At 44.4% G+C, this 22,287-nt stretch overlaps 1 protein-coding gene across 5 annotated transcripts in view; it reads left to right on the plus strand.

The window, feature by feature from the left end:
• The window catches only part of EXOC6B (exocyst complex component 6B), a 498,452-nt gene extending 480,117 nt beyond the window's left edge, over positions 1 to 18,335 (plus strand). For 3 of the 5 annotated variants that reach the window (XM_040993230.1, XM_040993233.1, XM_040993231.1), the window contains 2 exons: positions 13,369 to 13,481; positions 16,738 to 18,335. In XM_040993230.1, the coding sequence (XP_040849164.1) occupies positions 13,369 to 13,481; positions 16,738 to 16,864 (240 nt within the window). In that variant the 3' untranslated portion in view covers positions 16,865 to 18,335. Of the gene's footprint in view, positions 1 to 13,368; positions 13,482 to 14,535; positions 14,548 to 16,737 lie in introns of all 5 variants that reach the window. The other 2 variants (XM_040993234.1, XM_040993232.1) reach the window with 1 other exon arrangement.
• The last annotated feature ends 3,952 nt before the right edge of the window (positions 18,336 to 22,287 follow it).

Here is a 22,287-nt window from a genome sequence, read left to right on the forward strand (position 1 = left end):
GTGACAACAAAATAACTCATTCATGACAGTACAAAAATAGGCTTATGACATCACAATATCAACTTGTGACATCACAATGGTGGCTTTTTAAACTTTATGCATTTTATTATCCCATAGACTACAGGAGTTCCTTTCTCCCTCACCAAATCCGCCCCACCCGCACTAATTCCCCCCATGTCATTACAATAGTATAGTCCTCAACCAGTCATAAGTCTATCACTCTGCTATTTAAGTATTTCCTGACATTGTAGGTATGGACAATGGTAGAGTCCAGCATCCTATTCTCAAGATACATTCAACAGTTTCATTGGTAGTCCATATTTGATTTGTAATCATTCTTAGTCTGCCTTCAACTGCTGGTGAGAGCTGTTACAGTCCCTTATTTGAACTGAAAAAAACAGATGAAGCAACGTAACTGACGCACTATCAAAGGACTCTGCACCTGCAGACCTGTTGGCTGTGCTCTGCTGCCTCCTAAAATATCTGGACCTGTGGTTATAAAAAATGGTCTACAATGGCATGATTTCTTTCTTCCCATTGAAAGCAGGGATTGGACTAAAGACACTTCTCTTGCCTTAGCACTCTGTTGCTATTCTCTTAAGTACACTCTACTTTATCCAGTTCTGAAGAAGTAGCGTGTTTAGGATTTTTGTTGGATTATATGTCAAGTGACTTAAAGAGGTATGTTATTTGAAGTCATTTTCTAGTCTATCCTGTTTAACATGAGGAAATCTTCTGGAATGTATATATAACAAAATAAACAGATTTTCCTCTGTCAGGTTTATTTTAAGGACACACCTGCTTTTGGGGAGCACATTTCTCTATAGGACTCATTGTTTCTGCTCAGGAGAAAACTCAAAAAGAAAGTCATCGTTAGGAAAAATGGTATGTGGCTGTTGTCAGTATGTTTTTACATCCATATCTGTCTGTGTACCTTAAGCTTCCATGATTCTATACTCTCCCCATGGAATTGTTTCAGGCATTCTGTGAAGAGGAGGCTTTCCCTAACATGAGGTAGGCTCCAAGTTGTCCCCCAAAGCCAGCAAACATCTACCAAAGCCCCACTCACCTGCTATAGGTGTCCTCCTGTTCAATGCTTCCTTCTTCATCTACAAGTGTGTCTTCTAGTGCTGGTCAGGAAAACTTTATTTTTGGAAAATTTGTTGTAAGAAATCAAATTGTGATTCTGTCCCATCATCTAGCCAGTATTGTTGTTAGAAACTGTTCATTTACTTGCTTAAATTCCATTTACTTTGTCTTTACTCACTCTGAGCTAGGAATCTATGCTAATCCATGTTACAGAGAAGTCATAAGGAGGAAACTTAATTCCCATCCAAGGGAGCTCCAAGTCAACTTAGAAAAGAGAGAGGCTTACCTCCCAAGAATTAGCCACCAGGCAGAAAATGTGCAGCAATTCTTGTCACCTGTGAATAGGCATGCTGTCCAGTAGTAGGACTTGCAGTCCTCAGCTCTTTCAGTACTCCTTTTTGCCTAAGGGATTTCAGGGTCCCCCACAGGGTGCTTGCTTGAATAGTAATCTATACATTTTACTTGAAGGTTTCCTCTTCCTCTAGCTGTGAGTAACTGGTCCATCTGAATGATTTTCTTCTGGAGATGTGTGTATATTGATATGCACTATCAAGAAACACCAGAGTCCTACTTCATCTTACTAATATTTCATTCCAAAGGTCTTTCCTGGAACTTTGCATGTGTTTTGCTAATAAAATATTGCCTGTTCCCTGATTGGTCAGCTCATTGTGTGGCCTCGTATTAATTATCACTCTGACTCTTTTGGATTTTTCTAGTCTTTCTCCGCAACTATTGCGAAAAAGAAAGTGTTTAAAGGTTTGGCTGAGTTTCAGATGAGTACCTAACTCAGAGACAGAATCAGTAAAGAGGTTTAAACCAAAGAGCCATGGCATCTGAGAGACTTTAAACAAATGAGCCATCTCTACCATCCATCTACCTAGTGATTTTCTGCAAGTTTCTTAGCCATTCTATATCTTCCCACTCTTCTAAGATTTATTTATTTGTTTGTTTGTTTGCAAATGAGAGTTACAGAGAGTCGGGGAGAGACAGAAATCTTCCATTTGCTTGTTCATTCTCAAAATGGTTACAATGATGAGGCCTGTGTCTGTATTCATAAGTGATGTTGGTGTTGCTGGTAGGGGCTTTAGCCATTATACCACAATGCAAACCCCAAGTATGTTCTGATGTAATAAATATGGCAGAAGCAGCTTTGGAAGTTTGCCAAAGTTCTAGTAAAAAGCCATGTCAGTGAGAGTCATACAGAGACCAGAAAGAATATTTTATTGTAGTAACTTGCTTAGCATAACTTTATTCAAAACATCCTCCCTTGTGGTACGCATTCCTCCTTGTGCATATTTGTGTTTAATAACAAAATAATAGCACAATTTATGGTTATAATTAACATATGAAGTTTATGAAGTGTCATATCAACTGTTATGGTATTTTAATTTCTATTTCTGATTTATACCATCAACAAATAATTGTTTTAGATCAAAGCATCATTAATGATTGAGTTTGCTTTGATCAGATTATCTGTGGCATTTATCAGTGTGTCCTGTTCCATAACTGTCAACACTTTCCTATTATACCAATCTAACAATGAAATACCATGATTTCAAACTATATATATGTAGGAATAAATAGAGATGTGTGTACATATTAGTATAAACATGCTAGAGGACTTAGCTACATTAAAGCCTTAGCAGAAATCAGCATGTAAAGGACTCAAAACTTGGTGTGCAAATACCATTCCCCAATAAAAGGAATCAGGATTCCTTGAAGAAATGATTGAGCTTGGGGCAAGGAAAGATACAAGATGAGCTTGAAACATCTTATAATGCCACAAATTAAGGAAGTATTAATAAGGTATATGGCCAGGTCAGAAATGCAAAGGAGAGCCCATAAATAAGCACAAAGTTATACTGATATAAATAATATAAATAACTAAATACATTTATAAATAAGTATATGGAAGAGAAGGAACATTGATTCTCTTACAGAAGAATTTGAATTGATAAATACAGAGGAATGAGGGAAACAGAAGATTTCCATGAGTCAAACACCACAGTAACTATGTTGAAGGCAGGGCCCACAGCAGACACTAAAAATGGCGGGAAAAGATTTGATGGGAAACAGGGTATTTGCAGTCTCAATATCTCCACCAAGAAAGGTATTACTTACAAAGAGAAAAATAACTACCATTACCCACTACCTTAAGTAATCAATAAGGATTAATACTCACCAGTAATAGACATCTACTCACCCCCTGACATAATGCATCACTTTTTTTTTTTTTTACAATAAAAGGAAAAATTGCAGAGCCTCAGGCCAGGAGCTCTTAGCTTTGGCCCTCTTGGTAATTTGGACTGGCTAGTTGTTTATCTTGGAGGCTTACCTTTGCATGATAAGCTGTTTTACAAAATTGCTGTTTAGTTGATAGTGATGTACAGTGGTAATTTCCTGGTCCGGCATAAGTACCGTGGTGATGTAAGTTGTGAGCATTGAAAAAGCTGAGCAGAGTGTATAGAGAAACCATGTAAAATCTTGTTGCAGCTTTTTTATATGTTTGACTTATTTCAAAATGAAGAAAAGTGTTTAGGAAAGTAAAATCTACCACTACTTTTATATTGAAATCCATGACAAAGGCACAAGCATGTTAGGTATGTTTAATATTTCTGAGATGATTGCCATCATCTTTAAGCCATTATCTGATAACCAAAACATATTTCAAGTCCACTAAGACTGTGTGCACCACAGTTTAGACTTGCTATTTCAACATTTTTGTAAATGTAAAACCTGGGCCCTGCACGGTAGCCTAGCAGCTAAAGTCCTTGCCTTGCAAGCGCCAGGATCCCATGTGGACATCTGATCCTGGAGATCCCACTTCCCATCCAGCTCTCTGTGACCTGGGAAGGCAGTTGAGAACGACCCAAAGCCTTGGGACCCTACACCTTTGTAGAAGACCCAGAGGAGGCTCTGGACTCCTGATTTTAGATTGGTGCAGCTCTGGCTGTTGTAGCCACTTGGGAAGTGAGTCAATGGACGGAAGATCTTCCTCTCTGTGTATCTAACTTTCCAATAAAAATAAATCTTAAAAAAAAGAAATCCAGGTTCAATTTTATGAAACTTAAGAAATACAAATAGGGCCCCGGCGCGGTGGCGCAAGTGGTTAAGGTCCTCGCCTTGCACGCCCGGGATCCCATATGGGCGCCGGTTCTATCCCAGCAGCCCCGCTTCCCTTCCAGCTCCCTGTCTTGGCCCGGGAGAGCAGTCGAGGACGGCCCAAAGCTTTGGGACCCTGCACCCGCGTGGGAGACCTGGAAGAGTCTCCTGGCTTCGGATTGGCATAGCATCGGCCGTTGTGGTCACTTGGGGAGTGAATCATCAGATAGAAGATCTTCCTCTCTGTCTCTCCTCCTCTCTGTATATCTGACTTTGTAAAAAAATATATATATATATATTTTTAAAGTCAAGTTCAAGGGAAACTAATTACTAGGAATGGGGAAAACGAGGATATAGACTAGCTAGTTTTTCTTTTATGAACTATAGTTGGTATTGTGCTAGCAAGTTGTGTGGCCTGTCCAGGCTCACTGGCCAAGCCAGACCCTTGGCTGTAGAGCTTGCTGTGTAGCCCAAGACAGAGGACCCATGCGTGCACCTGTTATAAGGCTGATACGTGACCAGACTTCTATTCTAAATGATTTTTTAGTTTATATAAATCACTTAATTCTATCCCATGCACTCAGTCATCCCTCAATTCTCAGTTGAAGTCACAAACTAATCCTAAAGCATGGGTTGAATGGAATATAGATGCTGCGGAATGCCACATAGAATGATACTCAAAACGGGTTTCTCCAGTAACCAGATGCACCAACAGACACCAAATCATGTTGCAAGGAGGCTATTCCATTGTAACGTTGTTGATAACAAGGAAAAATTTTTGTTGTGGTGCTAGTGTTTTATAACAAGTAATAGTGGTTTCCCATTCATTAAACTGATATAATTTTCTAAATTGTCTTATAATCAAAACAGGAGTCAATATAAAGAAAAATATTAATTAATTTAATACACATAACATGGAAGTGTGGTAAAATTTGTATTGGGAAGCGCAATAATGCAGTTGAAGAAATAGTGATCTTTGTGCAGTCTGCCAACTCTGTACCTTTCTTCTGCATCCACTCTTACTGATCATTTCAAAAAGTAAGATGATTTGGAGTGCAAATACACCGTACTACACTCTGTAAAACAAAGAAGAGCAAACACACTTACATCTGTTTTATCTTTACAAATAGAAATACAGGAAAGAGAAATCAATGGTGGTTGGTTACACATAAAACATAACAGGAATCGGGGCAAAAGAAATATAACAAAGGCGTGACACTTCTCAGGTTAATCTTCTTTTTAAAAAAATTTATTATTATTTTATGATACAGTTCCATAAGCTCCTGAGATTTCCCTTATCTCCTCCCCAACCCCCACCCCCCCGAGTTCCTCTGTATCATTACTCAAGTATAGTTCTTCATGTACAGTCATATGTCCATCATTGTGGGCATGGACAATGGCAGAGAGTCCAGCATCCTATTGCCCAGATATAGTAAACAGTTTCATTGTAAGTCCATCTTTGTCTGGAAGTAGAGATGCGTACTGCATTGTAACCTCACATCTGGATATGTTAGTCTCTATTTCACAGTTAGTATACTTCCCCTTAAATGAAAAGTCACAAAAAAATATAAACAATAGGAGTAAAAATAGAAATTTACTGTGCCGTGAAGTTGAATAACATGAATAGATATGTCAGTCTCCATTACACAGCTATTATACATCCCATTAAGTGAAAAGCCACACAACAAACACAACAGGAAGAAAAAAGAAATTAACCACACCATGAACTTAAATAACATGCTACTGAATGACTAATGTGTCGCTGAAGAAATGAAAAAGAAAATCAAGAACCTTCTTGAAAACGATGCTACTGTATGATCTATGAGTCATTGAATAATTTAATCATAAGAAAGTGTTTTGAAGAGGTGAAACTAACAAAAAAAATCAAAATCCATGAGATATAGCTTCCACTGAGCTTTGTTGGTGAAATGTGTCTCTTCTAGACAACAAATAGTTGGGTTTTGTTTTTTAATCCAGTCTACTCATCTGTGACATTTGATTGAGCTAAAGCCAATTACTTTCAAGGTTAATATGTATGGGTGGTAATTTGGTCCCGTCATTTTAGGAATGGGTTGTTCATTGATTTAGTCTTCTGTTGTCATTTTACTGGGATGTTCTTCCCGTTCGCCTTTGATTTTGGTGGGTGCCATTCCTTTTTTCTATCAAGAGAACATCGTGAATTATCATTGTAGGGCAGGTTTGGAAGAGGCATCTTCTTTTAACTTTTCTTTACTGTGGAAGAATTTTACTTCTTTTTCAAAGACAAAGGAAAGTTTTTGCTGGGTATGTTATCCTGGCCCGACATTTTTTTTCTTTTAGAATCTGGAATATGTTGCTCCATTCTCTTCTGGCCTGTAGAGTTTCCTGTGAGAGATCTCCTGTGAGTTTAATTGGCATTCCTTTATATGTCAGTTGATTTTTTTCATGTTCTTATTTAAGGATCTTTTCCTTTTGTTCGATTGGAGAAAGTTTGATATGTCATGGTGAAGATCTCTTTTGTTCAAGCCTTTTGGGAGTTCTGTGCCCCTCCTGGATCTTGTTTCCCAATTCTTTCTCTGGATTAGGGAAATTTTCTCTGATTACTTCATTAAATACATTTATAAACCCAGCTTCTCTTTCTGCACCTTCCGGGACTCCCATAACTCTAATATTTGGCTTCGTACTAGTGTCTTTCAATTCTTGAATACTTTTTTTGGCCTGATCCAGCTCTGCTTCCAGCTTTTTGTTTGTTTCCCCCTGATGACAGGAAATATCTTCCAATCCTGAGATTCTTTGTTCTGCTTGCTTCATTCTATTTTGGAGATTTTCCACTGTACTTTTAATTAATTTCTGATTTATCAGCCTTGATTTGCTTTATTGCTGCTATTGCTTGTGTAAAATGTTCCTTAAATTCTTTGAACTCTTGTATGTGCTTATCATGTTGATAAGAAGCTTTATAATGAGTTTTCTGAATGCTGTGTCCCCCATTTTTTCGACGTCTTTCTCAGTTAACTCTGAGGTTAGCAAAGGGTTTCGCTCCTTTGCAGGGGAGTCTTCAGTAATATTCATTTTGCCTTTGTATCTTCTTCTTTTGCTCTTGATCATTGTACTTCTAGTTATCAGATTCTTCTCCTTGGGGCAGTTTTCTAAGCTGTGTCACTCACAGGTCTACAGTTCAATTTTGGTACACAGCTCTTTACCTGCAGCCAATTGTGCCACTCCCTCCAGCAAGTTCCAGGTCTGGGTTCTTATGTTAGATTTCCACTGTGGTCTCAGCACTCTCCACCTCCTGTGCTATCATGCTGAGGTTGCACTGTTGTCTATACAACCTTTCTCCCACTTCTGGTTGGAGCAGGTGCCAGGAGTAGGGAGACACCAAGTGTCCTATAAAGCTAGATTGTTGATGGTGCTGATCTTGCTGGAACCTGTTGGACATTAGGTCTGAGTGCCACACGGACCTATTTTGAACTGTATGATGCCATAGCTGGTATTATTTTCCTGTGGGATCAGTGAAATTCACTGAACTCAGTGAGTTCTTGCAAGCTCAACACATGTGCAGTTCACTGTTGTCCCCTACAATCCTAAGCTTTTGCCACAGTGTACAAAATGGTGCCTGATGTGCCTCTACTAAAGTTCTTGATCTGCTGTCTGGTCTGAGGGCTACCCAGGCCTGTCTTGGGTAGAACCTGTAGAATATCCCGTTACTGCATTTCACTGAGTCAGAAATGAGTTCACTCCCAGCTCAGCGCATGTTCAGTCCTTTCCCTTGCTTTTGCCACCTTAGGCAAAATGGCGCCCATTCAGCTCTAGGGGGCAACTTGGTTGTGAAATCCACCGTGTTCTCGCACTGTCTTGAATCTGCTGCTCTGTCTCTGCTCCTGGTCAAATGAAACAGACCAGCAGGATGAACAGTTCTTTGTCTGGATTCACCACCCAACTTCCCAGTGAAAGTCCCTTCCCACCTAGTTGCTGGTGGAGTTCCTGCTGCTGGTGAAGTTTAGATCGCCATTAGTTGAATTCGCTGGATTATCAGTCACTGGAACACCACACCATTGTTTTTGCTGCTTTCCTGTCTGTCAGTCCCCAGGTACCCCTCAGCTCTTGCTCTGTCCTCTTCTATTTCCTGGAATGTCTTCTCTCAGCTTCATCCTGATTAAATGTTTCTCCATCCGTTTGTACGTGTCCTTACCCTATTCTGCCATCTTGATTCTCCTCCGGTTAATCTTTTTGTACTGTTTTAACTTTTACAACCATATTAATGTCCTATTTTTAAAAAATTAAATTAATGAAGATGGGAGAAAAAAGCTTAAGACTAAGGGCAAATGTCAGGGGCAGGGTGCAGAAACCAATTGCATTTAGCTGAATAACTACACAACTACATTGAAGTGGAAAAAATAATGAATCCAAGTGACTTGTCAACACAGTATTTCTAAACAGTCTGGTTGAGAGGGAGAATTACAAACAAATCCTTAACTCTTTTTTTTAGTAACCTTGCCTTTTGTTTTTTAGTGATATATACAGACAATTTTGAGACCATTTTAAATATATTATAGGGTTCAGCAATTTGATTATAATGTTGAGAGCCAAGGTTCTCACTGGGGAAGGCAAAAAAGAACCCTGTGAGAATGAATTAGAATTGTGGGCACTGGTGTGGATTCGTGATGTCAGAAATATGCATGTACATATGATTCGAAAGTTATTCCCAGCTTCATGTGCCAAAAGGGCTCAGCCCACTAAAGACTTCCCGTAGCTGTCAATGTAATGCCCCAGCAGCAGTGAGCACACATCACCCTCAAATCTTCATCTCCAGGAACTTTCCTAGTGAAAGAAACTTCTGAAGAGTTGGGGCAGAGTAGCTACAAGTCAAGTTCCCGATACCGTATTATACCAGAAAGTAGGTAGTGCTCAAAAAATTGATGGTGATAGGTTACAAGGACACAGTTCCAGCCTGAAGGGGTTCTCACTTCTGAGTGGAACAACTCAAGTGCCAAAATAGTAAGCCTAGTGATAAGTATAAGCCACTGACAAATGGAAACCCATGAAATCATGACAATAACAAATTGACAGATATATTAATTGCAGAAAAAGGAAGAGTATTTACCTACAGTAGACTGTATAATAACTGATAACTGGAGGAAGAGATGATGTTAAAATGTTATCAGTTGGCAACCATCCTAACAAAAGTAGGATGAAACAAGCATCCCCATTGGTTAAGCTACCAGCTGCAACTCCAGTATCCCATATTGGAGTGCTGGTTTGATTCCTGGCTGCCCCGTGTCTATCCAGCTCCTTGCTAATGATGCCTGAGAACTCAGTGCAAGCAAGATAGGCCAAGTACTTGGGCTCCCATCATCCACATGGGAAACCCAAATGGTGTTCCAGACTTCTGGCTTGTGACCATTTCAGGAGTAAACTAGGTAGGAGATTTTTCTGTCTCCCTCCCACACTATTCCTTTCAAATAAGTAAATAAATAATTTTTAAATGGGAAAATATATGTGGATGTGAAACATAAGAGGAAGAGATTTCACCAAGAACAATATATTTGCTCTCCAGTGGCTTAATGGTTACAAAGGAAGATATAGTAACTAAGCCACAGGAAATCAGAAAACCCAACCAGGTATTCAAAATTGATTTCACCAGCGAGGGATAAATAAATATTGTGTGTCTCTAGATTGGATAGCATAGTGTTTTTTTTTTTAGGAGTGCATGCATGTCTTAAACCATATAAGAACTCTTCAGACAGGAGTTGCTCAGTGGATTAAGCTGCTGACTGTAGTGCTGGCATCCCCATATAGTCACAGATTTGAGTCCCAGCTGCTGCACTTCCAATTGAGCACCTTACTGGTGCACCTGGAAAAGCAGAAGAAGAGGCCCATGTTCTTGGGCTCCTATAACCTTGGAACACCCAGAAAACCATGCTCCTGGCTTTGGCCTGGCAGACCTCCAGCTTTTGTGGCCCTTTGGGGAGTGAACCAGTAGATGGAAGATCTTTTTCTTAGTTTCTCCTTCTCTCGCTCTCTGTAACTGTACCTTTCAAATAAATAAATGAAGTATTTATTTATAGAAAGCAAGCAAGAAAAAAGTCAGAGAAAACCAAATTGTGGGAGGGGGGAAAGGCAGACCATCTGAGATGTTCAATAATATCAATGTCACATAAGAAAAAGAAAGGCTGTGGAAAAAATTCCTAGTAAAGGAGACTAAATAAACAAGACAACTAAATGTAATACCTAATCCTAAACTGCATCGGATAGTGACACAATAACAAACAGGCTGCAAAGAGCATCATGTGGGTTGATTTATAAAATTGAAATATACATAATATTAATATCAAACTGCCATTGAAAATTGTAATGTCATTATTCAAAATCATATCCATGATTCTTAGAAACACTGAAGTGCCTGGGGATAAAGAGCTATGAAATATGAGTTTACTCTCAGGTAGCTCAGAAAAAGAATGTGTCTGAACAAGAGAGGGAGAGACAATGGAAAACATACACATGATGGAGCTTATGAGCTGTAGGTAGTTCTGATACAAAGAATACTGTGCGTGTCCTTTATACTGTGCTTATTCTTGCAACTTTTTGGTAGGTCTGAAATTACTTCCAAATGAAAGGTTAAAAGATAAAGCATTATCAGTGATGACCAGTGATGACCTTGGGAGAGCATCTATTAAGGTTTAACAAGTTTTGTGTGTGTGTGTGGAGAATCAGACCAGGAGAACTGATCCAGTCTGGAAAATCACGCTCTGAAAATCAAAGTACCATGCTGATAAATTGGCCTGCTGGGTTTTCTTGGTCCTTTATTCTCACACTGTCCTATGGAATCCAATAAAACTTCCCTGCAGTTAAGCTTAGTTAAGTTCCCCTTCACCCCATGTCCATCTCTCTCTCAGAGGAGTCCATGAGATCTGGCTTTAGGCCACGCTGAAAGACTGTAGAAAGTAATACAGACCCAGAATTGTTGTACAGTTGTGGAAAGTTGTACAGCGTCCTAGAATGGAATAAATTCCACCTGACCCAGCACTTGCCACTGTAACTATCTGAAGAATGAACCAGTGGCTGGAAGATCTCTCTCCCTGCCTCCCTTCTCCTACATAACTCTACCTAAAATAAATTTTAAACGAAAATGAGAATTCTATGGACTTTGAATTGATAGAAGAAATGATGGACTCTCTCTCACCAACTAAAATAGACAATGAGCTAACTGGGGCCTGAGACAGCCCCATGGAGCTCGCTGGCCTAGACCAGCCAGCCTTTCCTTTATTCACTTTCCTCCTTCTGTCACCTTTAACATCCTTTTCTTGGCTGAGGTGTAGAAACATTTCTCAGCTTTAGGTTTGGGACTTTTGCTTACTTCTCTCCAGCTTACAGAGTTACCTACAATTGGATTCTTTTAAAAAAAATAAAATTTGGGCCCGGCAGTGTGGCCTAGCGGCTTAAGTCCTCGCCTTGAACGCCCCGGGATCCCATGTGGGCACTGGTTCTAATCCCGGCAGCTCCACTTCCCATCCATCGCCCTGCTTGTGGCCTGGGAAAGCAGTCGAGGACGGCCCAAAGCCTTGGGACCCTGCACCCATGTGGGAGACCCAGAAGAAGCTCCTGGCTTCGAATCGGCACAGCATCGGCCATGTGCTCACCTGGGGAGTGAATCATCAGACGGAAGATCTTCCTCTCTGTCTCTCCTCCTCTCTGTATATCTGCCTTTCCAATAAATAAATAAATCTTTAAAAAAATAGAAATAAAGATTTATTTTTATTGTAAAGGCAAATTTACAGGAAGAAGGAGAGACAGAAAGATCGTCCGTTCACTTATTCACTCCCCAAATGGTCACAGCGGCCAGAGCTGAGCCAGTCCAAAGCCAGGAGCTAGAAGCTTCTGGGCTTCCTATACAGATGCAGGGTCCCAAGACTTTGGGCCATCCTTTGTTCCTTTTCCAGCCCTCAAGCAGGGAGCTGGATGGGAAGTGGAACAGTCAGGACACAAACTGACACCCACCCATATGGGATCCCGGCACGTGCAAGGCAGGGATTTAGCCACTAGGCTATCACAGCAGGCCCCTTACAGAATGGATGGAACCGGAGGCTTGGCCAAACAGGGCAAGGTCCACACTGCCTGTTTTCCCAGCTGTTTAGTGAAGGGATGAAAGTATTCTACAGAGAGGTGGCTCTCTTCTTGTCTCCAGCAGCTAGCAGCTTTTGGAAAGGGAGAAATAGGGATATGTGTTGAGTTAGGAATTTCTTGCAGGAATAAGAGGGCTCTCCTTCCACGTTGGGATATGAGGCTGGGACTGTGCCTCCGCTAAAAGCTTTAGAGGAAAAGGCAGAGTTTACTAACCCCCTTTTTATGTGAGGTGGTTTACTCAGTATAGTTTTGAAATATTTGTAATAATGATGCCTGACACTAAAATTGGCTGGATGGGGAGACTCTGAACAAAAATAATTTGGTTTCTCCATGTCAAAATCTCCAGAACTCAGCCTTGCTCAGTGCATCCAGTCTCTATAACACTCATACTCTCTATTGTAAACTATATCCTCAATTAAGAACTAAATCTTTCCTCAGTCCTGACTTAACATGGGCTTAGGTTCAATCTCTTCACACTGTGTCCACATAGTTGCAACGTGTATTGCCACATATAAATGCTACAAGATTCATTATGCCTTTTCTAAACCTTTCTCTGTGCCTTTGTGTCCTAATTATATCTAGGCATGTGTCCGTTTGTCTGTTAACTGAGTAACTGGGACAAAGTCAATACAGTAAGCCATGAAACTGTACACGAACTCTGACCTTTTAACCTCAGAGTTCATCCAGTTATGTATGTGACTGTGGACTATGTCCACATTTATTCACTGTTGACTAGTTAACTTCTAGAATGGTGGTTGGCACATGAAAGGCATTTGAAGAATATTTATTGTGATTATTAGGATAGTCTTGTGCTTTGACTCAGTCCAGCATTTGTTCCGTTTCAGGCTTGGCCTCTGCCAGAATCTTAGTGCTGTTGCTATACTTGTGGCAGATATGACTCCTAATACTGATTGATTTATATTCTTAGCTGCAATACAATCTGTAGCCATTCTTTCACTACACTTTTATTTCTGTTTTTCAAATCAGCTGGTTGTGAAGGATGATGGGGTTTCTGGGATTCTGGTACGCCTCCTGTCTGTCTGATTAATTCCTGTGTGGGGTTTGGATGTTTTACAGCTTCTGGATCTGTTCATCCAGTGGGATTGGTCAACCTATCTTGCAGACTATGGTCAACCCAACTGCAAATACCTCCGGGTAAACCCAGTGACCGCCCTAACACTGCTTGAGAAGTGAGTATCTAGTCCAGTGGTCTGTGGTACAGTGTGGGGAATAAGAATGGGGGCTGGAAGGGTTAGTATAAAGGATTATCTTCCCATGAGAGACATCCTTGCCTTAGTTGCTAACAGTGGTCTCAGCCATTTGCCTTGGCAGGCCAGTCTTACTCTTGTGGCTTAATTCCTGAGCCCAACAAGCAGCTATCAGACAGAACCGGACTTTGATATTGCTTGTAGTGTAATGGGGTAAAGTGTTTTTAGCCATATATAACTAGAGAAGAAAGAAAGTTGGCGTAGTTTGGGGCTCCAACAGGTCTGATGACCAGTGAGTGTGACCCCAGTCATCTGAGCTGTGATGATGGATAGAGCAGCCCCACAGAATAGATGAATTCTCTTATTCCCAGCAGACAAACCCCAGGAATTAGTGAAATTTTCAGCTGCCTCCAACTCCCACCCCTGCCAGCCTAAACTTTCCTGGGGGAACTGCCCCAAGAAGATGTCTGAATCTTATCCTTGGCAGTCACTAGCCAGCCAAGTCTGCCCTACCGCAGAGCAGTGGCCCCTCCACAGCAGAGGTGCTGCCCTTGAGTTGGGCAGCTCCAGAACATTGCAGCACTAACCACATGTCACCCAGAAGCTGGGGTCTGCCATAGACTGCAGCCTGGCAATTGCTAACCTAGTTGAGAGCTGGCAGGCCAGAGAACAAGACCTATACAAAAGGGCAGCTTACTCTTGCAGTCAGAACAGCAGGTCAGGGATGCTGTGTACTCAGGCACAGGAGAAAGTCTGTGTATAAGGTGATGAATCACATGTGACTCAGGTCCTAGAGTATGAAAGGTCCGAGAAGCCGGGCAAAGGATAAGCCAGGTTATGTGTTTCCTTCTGTGGAATACGACAGGAGAAGAGAGAGGGAAGAAGTGGAGGGCAGGTAACAGTCTGTGGCAGGGGCATGTGTTTAGAACTGAGAGACAGAACACTCAACAGTTTTCTCCTGACCATGTCAGGGATTGATGTACCCATTTTAACTTTGTTTCCCATGGTTCTCTCTCCCAATGACCTTCCTCCCTAGGATATCTAGAGAGTAAGTATATATTCACTTGGGCTCTTTCCATCATTTTGAGGCAAGTCCTGCTGGTTTCCTCATTGACACTAATGACTACACTAAATGCCTACCCTGTGAGTTGTCCCCACCCTGACAATACTAATCTACTAAACCAGCCTGGGGCCAACTGGCTGGCCGCCTCCTCTGTCCTGGATCCTCAGGGTGACCCTTGGCTCACCAGTTCCTTTGGGGCTGGGAGTGGCAGCAGGGATTTTTCCCCATTGGTGTCAGGTGAAAGGTTACTCCTCACTTTCCTGCTACACTCAGTAAGTCAGGCAAGCGCAGAGCCTGAAATGCAGTCCTGACAGAAGGGGGCTCCTCACCAGGTCCCTCTAGGTCCTGGTGGTAAGACTCCATAGCTTTAAGAACTGGAACCTGTGCCTCCCGGGAAAGATTCTTCAGTTAAATCAAAGTCTGATCCCAGAGTTCTCAGAACCCAGCTGAAATGGGATGAAAAGATGACCTCTGAATTGGTCCTTCAGTGATTGTGTGTACTGGGTATATATCCGAAATGACTCTGGATCAGTAACTCTCAGCAGTCCTTCACTCCTCTGTCCATGAGACTCTGGATCCAGGAGGTACAGGCTCCACCAATTCCTGTGGATCAAAAATAGGCTAAGATAATCAGCCTCTCTGCCACTCTAGAGGCCCCTTGGGTTAAAAAGCTTGCTGCTGAGTCCTAGCAATCACCTAGGGTTTAAAAGCCACCTTCCAAGCACAGTAAAGCAAAGCCCCCTCACAGCCCCAGATCCCTAAAGTCCACATCTTCCAGCCTCATAGGAACCAATCCCTTCACCTGACCCAGTCCTGCTCCCCACAACCAGCTGTACCACAAGAGCTTGACGATGTGTCCTTTTCAACCAGGCCCTTGCAGGAACATGGAGAGACCCAAAGACCTTCTGAAGACATTGGGGGAAGAAAGATGAGTCCCCCTGTGTCCTTGAGAGGAGGCCAAAGCTGGAGTAAATCAGGATCCCTGGCCTATAAAATGGAATGGGAGGTGGGAGAGACACTCTTCTGGTTTTAGAGTGTCCCTGGGTGTAAACCAGCCTAATCCCATCACCAGGCCTTCACGGCCAGGAAGCCCAAACATTTGGGGCCCTGAGACTGCCCTCTTCTTCCCGTTCTGCTGTGTGTATGGGCTGCTTCGGACAGTCACGGAGTCAGTGGTTACATAAGGCTGTTAAACTACCATCCTGTGAATATAGGAAGAATTCATTTTCCTCCCTTCTTTTCCTTTTTGTCTGATTTGGGTTGTGGCTTTAGAGTAATCTTCAGCAGAAGGAAGGGAGTCCTCCCTGATACTTGAACACCAGGCCAGGCAGACACACACACACACACACACACACACACACACACACACACACACACAACTCCCTTGTGTGAAAGGGGCCAGGTGTAATAGCCCTCAGGGCTGGGACTACCCCGGGGCTTTCTTCCTTGCCAAGCCCTCACTTCTCCTTGCCCCATGTGTGGGTTGCTGTACCTCACATTCCATGTTCTGAATCTGCCTGTTGGGTAAACCCAGCTGAAGGCCCCTGGGCTTAGAGCAGGAAGGAATGTCCCTGTTCCCTTGTAACTGTCACTGTCAGCCTCACCACAGAGGGTGCCCCTGGGGGATATGTATTTTCTTCTCAAGTGTACTATATTTAAGTGCCCTTGTGGGATAGCTGGCCTTTTGACTCCTGGTCTCTAATCTAGCCCTCTGCAAAGGGCCTCCTACAGGAATAAACAAAGGTCCGGGATTGGCCAGAGGCCCCTGGGGAGTGTATGGGGTAATTTATGCCCTAGGGCCAGGTCCCTTTCTTACCTTCTTCCATCCTGCCTTGGTGCTGGCCCAGCTCCCAGGGGTGGTAGTGAAGGCAGCCTGCCCTCCCCCAGGGAGTCTGAATTCTCTCAAACTCCAGTCGTGGCCTAGGAGTCTACATGTTGAGGAGTCGGCCCTTCCATGCTGGCTTGGGACCTACTTCCCAAGGGTGACAGAGGCTGGGCAGGGCTCGGGACTCTGAAGGACAGCTGCTTCCTGAACAGTAGGTCCACAGAAACCCGTCAGCACAATACCCCAGGTTCTATCTGGGTAGTGGTTAAAATACATCATTGCCATCCTCCCTCCTGCACCTTCTCCTACGCTGCCTCCTCCAACACTCTGCCTTCTCTTTCCCTATTTAGGATGAAGGATACCAGTCGCAAGAACAACATGTTTGCACAATTTCGGAAAAATGAGCGTGACAAGCAGAAACTGATTGACACCGTGGCCAAGCAGCTCCGAGGACTCATTAGCAGCCACCACTCGTGAAGGCCCGCCTGGAACCTGCCCGGGCTGCTTGCTGCAGCCCTACAGTCTGGGCTTCAGCCTGGCTGGCCTGCATTTGTGCATTCTTCCTCAAAGAGAGCATATGTATTTTTTTATTAACTCCTGTACAGTATTCACATAACCTTTCCCTATAGTAAGAGGCACAAGAACAAGCAAGTACGTGAGTCGTGTGCTAGACCGGGACTCAGGGGAAGTTATTACTGTGCTCTCCGTATTATTATTCTGGCGATGGGACAGGGTCATTAATCCCTGGTGCTGAACTGCCTGTTACCCGTAATGTTTAGATCTGGGCTCAGGAACTACACAAACTGGGTGCTTGACACTGAGAGGCAAAGTCAGTAAGCCAAGAAGAGGGCACCCCATGTACCACACAGATAAAGCTGCTGCTGCCTGACCCCACAGCGGGCCTCGCAGATTACTGCGTCACACACTGAAGGCCAGCACACTGTGCTAGAGGCTCGTCTCCCTAGTCTGTTGACTTCCCTGGGCCGGGGAGCAAGCACAGCTTGTAGCCAGAACACAACTTCACTCCACCAGCCCCAGGGATCCACTACCACCCGGGGAGGGCAGTTTTGGTAGCCTAGATCTATCTCAAGTCTGTTATTCTTCTGGGTGAAGTTGAATGGGCCAGCATCAGGGGTGAGTTCCATGGTCACTGGAATGCTGGGCCTCAGCCCTGGGAGTTTTCCTCTATCTTGAAAGCCAATTTGATGGAATCAGAGCCCCAGTCTCCTTTCCCATTCATCTCATCTCCATCTTTCACAGCCGGAGTGCAGGGCCCAGGGCAGAGCTCGGCAAGTGGGACCTGCATGTGTGCACTGAGAGCCCCAGACTTGACCTCCTGCAGCCACTGAGAGAAGTGCCACTGAGCAGGGTCAGCTCTCAGGGACCTGAAAATACTCCTCCTTTATCCTCACTTTCATCCTCAGATGAAACCTGAGGATTACTTGAGATTGTTCCTCTGTGCTTTAAAACCAGTTTTCTGGTCACTGTCTTTCAAAAATCTGTCATCAGCTATGCACTGTGGTGATAGCCATGGTCAGACTAGATACTTGTAGGGCCAGAGCCACTGTCACCATGAAGTAACAGGCCAAACCATGGCTCCTGACTTTTTGCCTCTAATGCAGCTGACCCCACTAAGTTATATGTTACGTAGGAAGTTCATCTTGCTCAAGCCCAAGGCTTTTGTCCTCTTTTGAGACCCTCCTGACCATCTCTTGGCCTCTCCTGAGAAGGATTGCCTTTAAATACGTCCCCTAGAAACTGGGGCCTGAACCAGCTTAGCTTAGGAGCTGTGTCCATCGTTCCAAACATTGTTCTAAGACTTAATATAAGTAAGAATTTTGCATTGAGGCCAATCAGCAGAACCTGCACTTTACGACACTCCAGAACGATGCTACCAATGGCTGTTGGCAAGAGTATAATTGTGCATCACCAAACAATGACAAATAAGCCACACAGGCATTTCTAGGTCGGATTGTCAGAAGGAGATACTCACCGCACAGCTTTCTCCGCTTTTCTCAGCTACTGAGTTGCTCCTAGAGAGGGCCGTGTTTCCTTTTTCATTGCTCACCCCTCACCCTCACCACATCATCTCACAGTTTAGAAACCCTGGGGAAGAGGTCATGCACACGTTGATGGAGCCTTCCTCCAAGATGGAGAACAGGCACTTGCGGAGGCTCCCCCTGTAGGTCTGGCATTTGACCAGGGTTTTAGGATGAAGGTCAAGGATAACACTGTTTCCCAGAACTTAACAAACTGAGGGAGAGTAGAAGCCCATAGAAAGGAAACCCAGGACAGCAAACACTGGGCTTTGCTGAGCAGAATGAGCCAGAGGATGGGAACGTGAAGACCTGGTCCTGGAGATGGGCCCGGGCACCCTCATTTCTCATTCTTCAAACTCAGTTTGCAGCAGGATCTCTGCTTCGCGGAGTTCTGGGACTTGAAGTGCAATGGAGAGCAACTGGAACAGGTAGCAGTGCTTTCATTTTGAAGGGATCGCCATTACTGGTCTGACTGCAAGCCGAGAAAAAGGTGAAGAGGGTGGAGCCTGAGGAGTGACTCTGCCCCAGCTCACATCTCACATGGCCGGCCCTGGATGTGTCTCCTCTCCCCTCTCAGCCTGTTTCCACTCCTCCTTAACAAGAGGCAATGCACCGCTCCCGAGTTGGACATGGAGATGGACTCTGAGTGGGTCCGGGAAGGGCAAAACCAGGAGCAGCAACATCACAGCTACTTAAAGTGGTGAAGTGGGATGATTATTTGATCTGATTTTCACTCTGTCTGTGGACATAGAGTTGGACCATCCCTGGAGAGGACCTGTACAAAACATGTGTGCCTGACAGCCCCCCTGCTCCTCAGCTCTGGCCACATGTGCCTACAGATGTTAACATGCCTTGGAGGGCCTCGGCAAAAGGGCAAATGCAGACTCGTATGCCCCATCTGCCCTCTGGTCACTGTGAACTTTCAGTCAAGATCTTGGAGAAGCCAAGTCCATGATCTAGAGGGACAGACTAGTTGATTTGTGACCCTACATGTCTGCATAGCTGTAATGATGATGGGAGAACCAGGCTGTATGTGAAGCTATTGCAGGTGGGAGAAATAGGACCTGGAAATTAGAACCAGCTGAGAAGTCCTGCTGGCAAAAGGATTGTCCATTTTACAGGGTATGCATGCTGTGTTTTCATTGCATACCAAGGTTTGTGGTCTCTCGGCCTCATTGCACAGTGACAGGTGACCCTTTATCCTGCAAGCTTGGTATTGACCATGACCTTCCCCCTCAGGCCGCAAGCTCCAGGCCTGCAGGAGGCCATACCCTTACGCTCCCTTCTTCCAGCACTTAAGACTCCTTCCATTGCAACACACACACACACATTTTTTTTTTTTTTTGGTGCCTGCATTCACAATTACTTTTCACTATTGTGTTGGAAGTGGCCTTTTTATTTTGCACACATAGTCATACATGGATCGGGAAAGTTTAGTGAAGTCCATTTTGAAAGGGAACGTTTTTCCCTACAGCTCACGAGGAAAGCTGCTGACGCAGGCGGGCCGCTTGGGTAGGGGACAGTTCCTCCATGGGAAGAGCATGTCTATTCCTCTTGTACATTTTCTTCTTTTACCTGCTATTAAACAAGAGCGCCTACATACCTGTTCAAAAGCCATGGTGTTGTCTCACTGGTCTTTTGTTCTTCCGTGCCTTTTCGCACAGCACAGCTGGGGTTGGAGAGCTGGGTGGCGCTCAACTCGAGCAGGGAAGATCCAGGGATGGGGATTGGGGGTTGCTGCTTATTACAAAGAACATGGAGCTAGGTTGTGGCCTTGGACATGCCCCTGACATTGGGGTTAGATTTTCTTGTCTATGCAACTAGCTCTAAGGGGGCAGCATCAAGAGGAGCGATTGCCTGCTCTAGGTATAGGTCTGGGCTCGGTGACTTAGGGCTCAGTGTGTTTTGAACACCAGCCCCACTGTGAGGGCAGGCTCCCAGTCCAGGGGAAGTGTGGTGGGATCATCTAGGGGAGATGTAGAGAGGGAGCCTGTGTGAGAGCCCAGTCTGGGAGTTACAGGCAGCCTATGTAGGAAAGGTCTGGTCCTTGAAGGAGCTCCGTTTAGACTGTGGTGCCAAAGCAGTAGCTGAGGTGCATGCTGCATCAGAGGGCAAAGTTGGCTCGAACCAGGTGCATGCTGGCGGGATAGTGAAGGACCTGAGGGACACATATGGAGGAACCATGCTCAGCAAGACCAGAACTGTCAGCGTGTGGCAGCACCCAGCTGCTTGCCCCTCTCTGGCCAGCACAGAAACCAAGAAAATGCCACACTCTCACCATTACTAGCGTGACGATGGGCATTGGGGCTTTGCTCCTACCAGTAGGACCGCAGCTCACACACCATTCAAGGTCCCTCTCTGTCCCTCTCTCCCTGGCCTCACTTTCCACTACACATGTCCTAATGAGGCATGGAATAAAAGTGTCTGGAGCTGCTCTGCCCCCTGACCTCCTGTCCCCAAATCCAGTGCAGGCTTGTTGGCAGCAGTGTTCCTCAAGCACCTGTTGGAGAAGGAAAAACCGACAACCCTTCAAATTAGCCAGCTGGCCGCCCAGCTCAAAGACCCAATTCTTGCGATAGAATCTGCCTCCCCGCACCACCTGGAATTTCTTCTGACTTTCACTGGATTCAAAGCTTATGGCTACTTCCAGTTCTTAACCAGAGGTCCAATAGACAGAGACAAACAGGTACACAGGCTTGAATCCATCTACTTTCTTTCTGGAAAGAAGGTTCATGGCTATCATCGAGGTTTTAGAAAGATTTAAGGGGCCCAGCACAGTAACCTAGTGACTAAAGACCTTGCCTTGAACTTGCTAGGATCCCATATGGATGCCAGTTCTAATCCCAGCGGCCCTGCTTCCCATTCAGCTCCCTACTTTTGGCCTGGAAAAAGCAGTCGAGGACAGGCCAAAGCCTTGGGACCCTGCACCCGCATGGTGGATGCAGAGGAGGCTCTGGATTTCGGATTAGGGCAGCCGCGGCCATTGCGGCTACTTGGAGAGTGAACCATCGGACAGAAGATCTTCCTCTCTGTCTCTGCTCCTCTCTATATCTGACTTTCCAATAAAAATAAATTAAAATCTAAAAAAAAAAAAAAAAAACCCAAAAAAACCAACAGTAGTTCATACTATTCTGTTAAATAGCTAAGTCACAGGTCTCCTAAGCTTGACTCAAACCTAAACCTGATACATAATAGCCTCTGCTTAAAAACCGATTTATGGTTAGAACACCGTGTAATAATAGAATCCCTTTGGGAATGTAGCTGTTCCCATGAGGGGAAGCAGGAAGCTCTGAGCAGATCCCTCTTCTCCCTGTTTCTACAGAGCTGTGGCAGTAGTTCAAGACCTGTCGATCGGCCTTGTCCAGGCACCCCCACCTGAGCCCAGGGTTACAAGCCAAAGGCCACCGGAGCCTGTGCTCCCAGCCTTCCCCACCCCAGGTTGGGATGCTGCGAGGGGAACAGGAGGACTCTGAGTTGAGAATATGGAAACCTCCAGAAGCTGGGGAAAGAACGCAAAGGCTCAATGCAGAGGCTTGGGCCACGTCAGCTAAAGTGGATCTAGCCCACCCAGAACATTCCCCACATTCCCTGATGGTCAGATTCTCCTGCCTGGCCTGAAACTACTTCCTCCATCCAGAGAGGGACCAGCAGCCCTTGTGGAGTGTTCTTGGGAGTAGGGTGAGGGGGACAGAAGGAGGATGGGAAGCAGCCCCCAGCTTGTCCCTGTTCTCACAGCTGGGCTGCTTATCTGCTCCCAGGGCAGCTGAGGGTGGGGAAGAGCCCTGGGAGATAAGAGGAGGGAGAAAGGGAGGGAGCCAGACCCAGTCCCCCAGAGGCCTCTTTTGAATTTAATGGGCAGCA

Source organism: Ochotona curzoniae, unplaced genomic scaffold (assembly GCF_017591425.1).
Source record: "Ochotona curzoniae isolate NIBS_2020 unplaced genomic scaffold, NIBS_Ocur_1.0 contig_883, whole genome shotgun sequence".
In the NCBI taxonomy this organism is placed as follows: Eukaryota; Metazoa; Chordata; class Mammalia; order Lagomorpha; family Ochotonidae; genus Ochotona; species Ochotona curzoniae.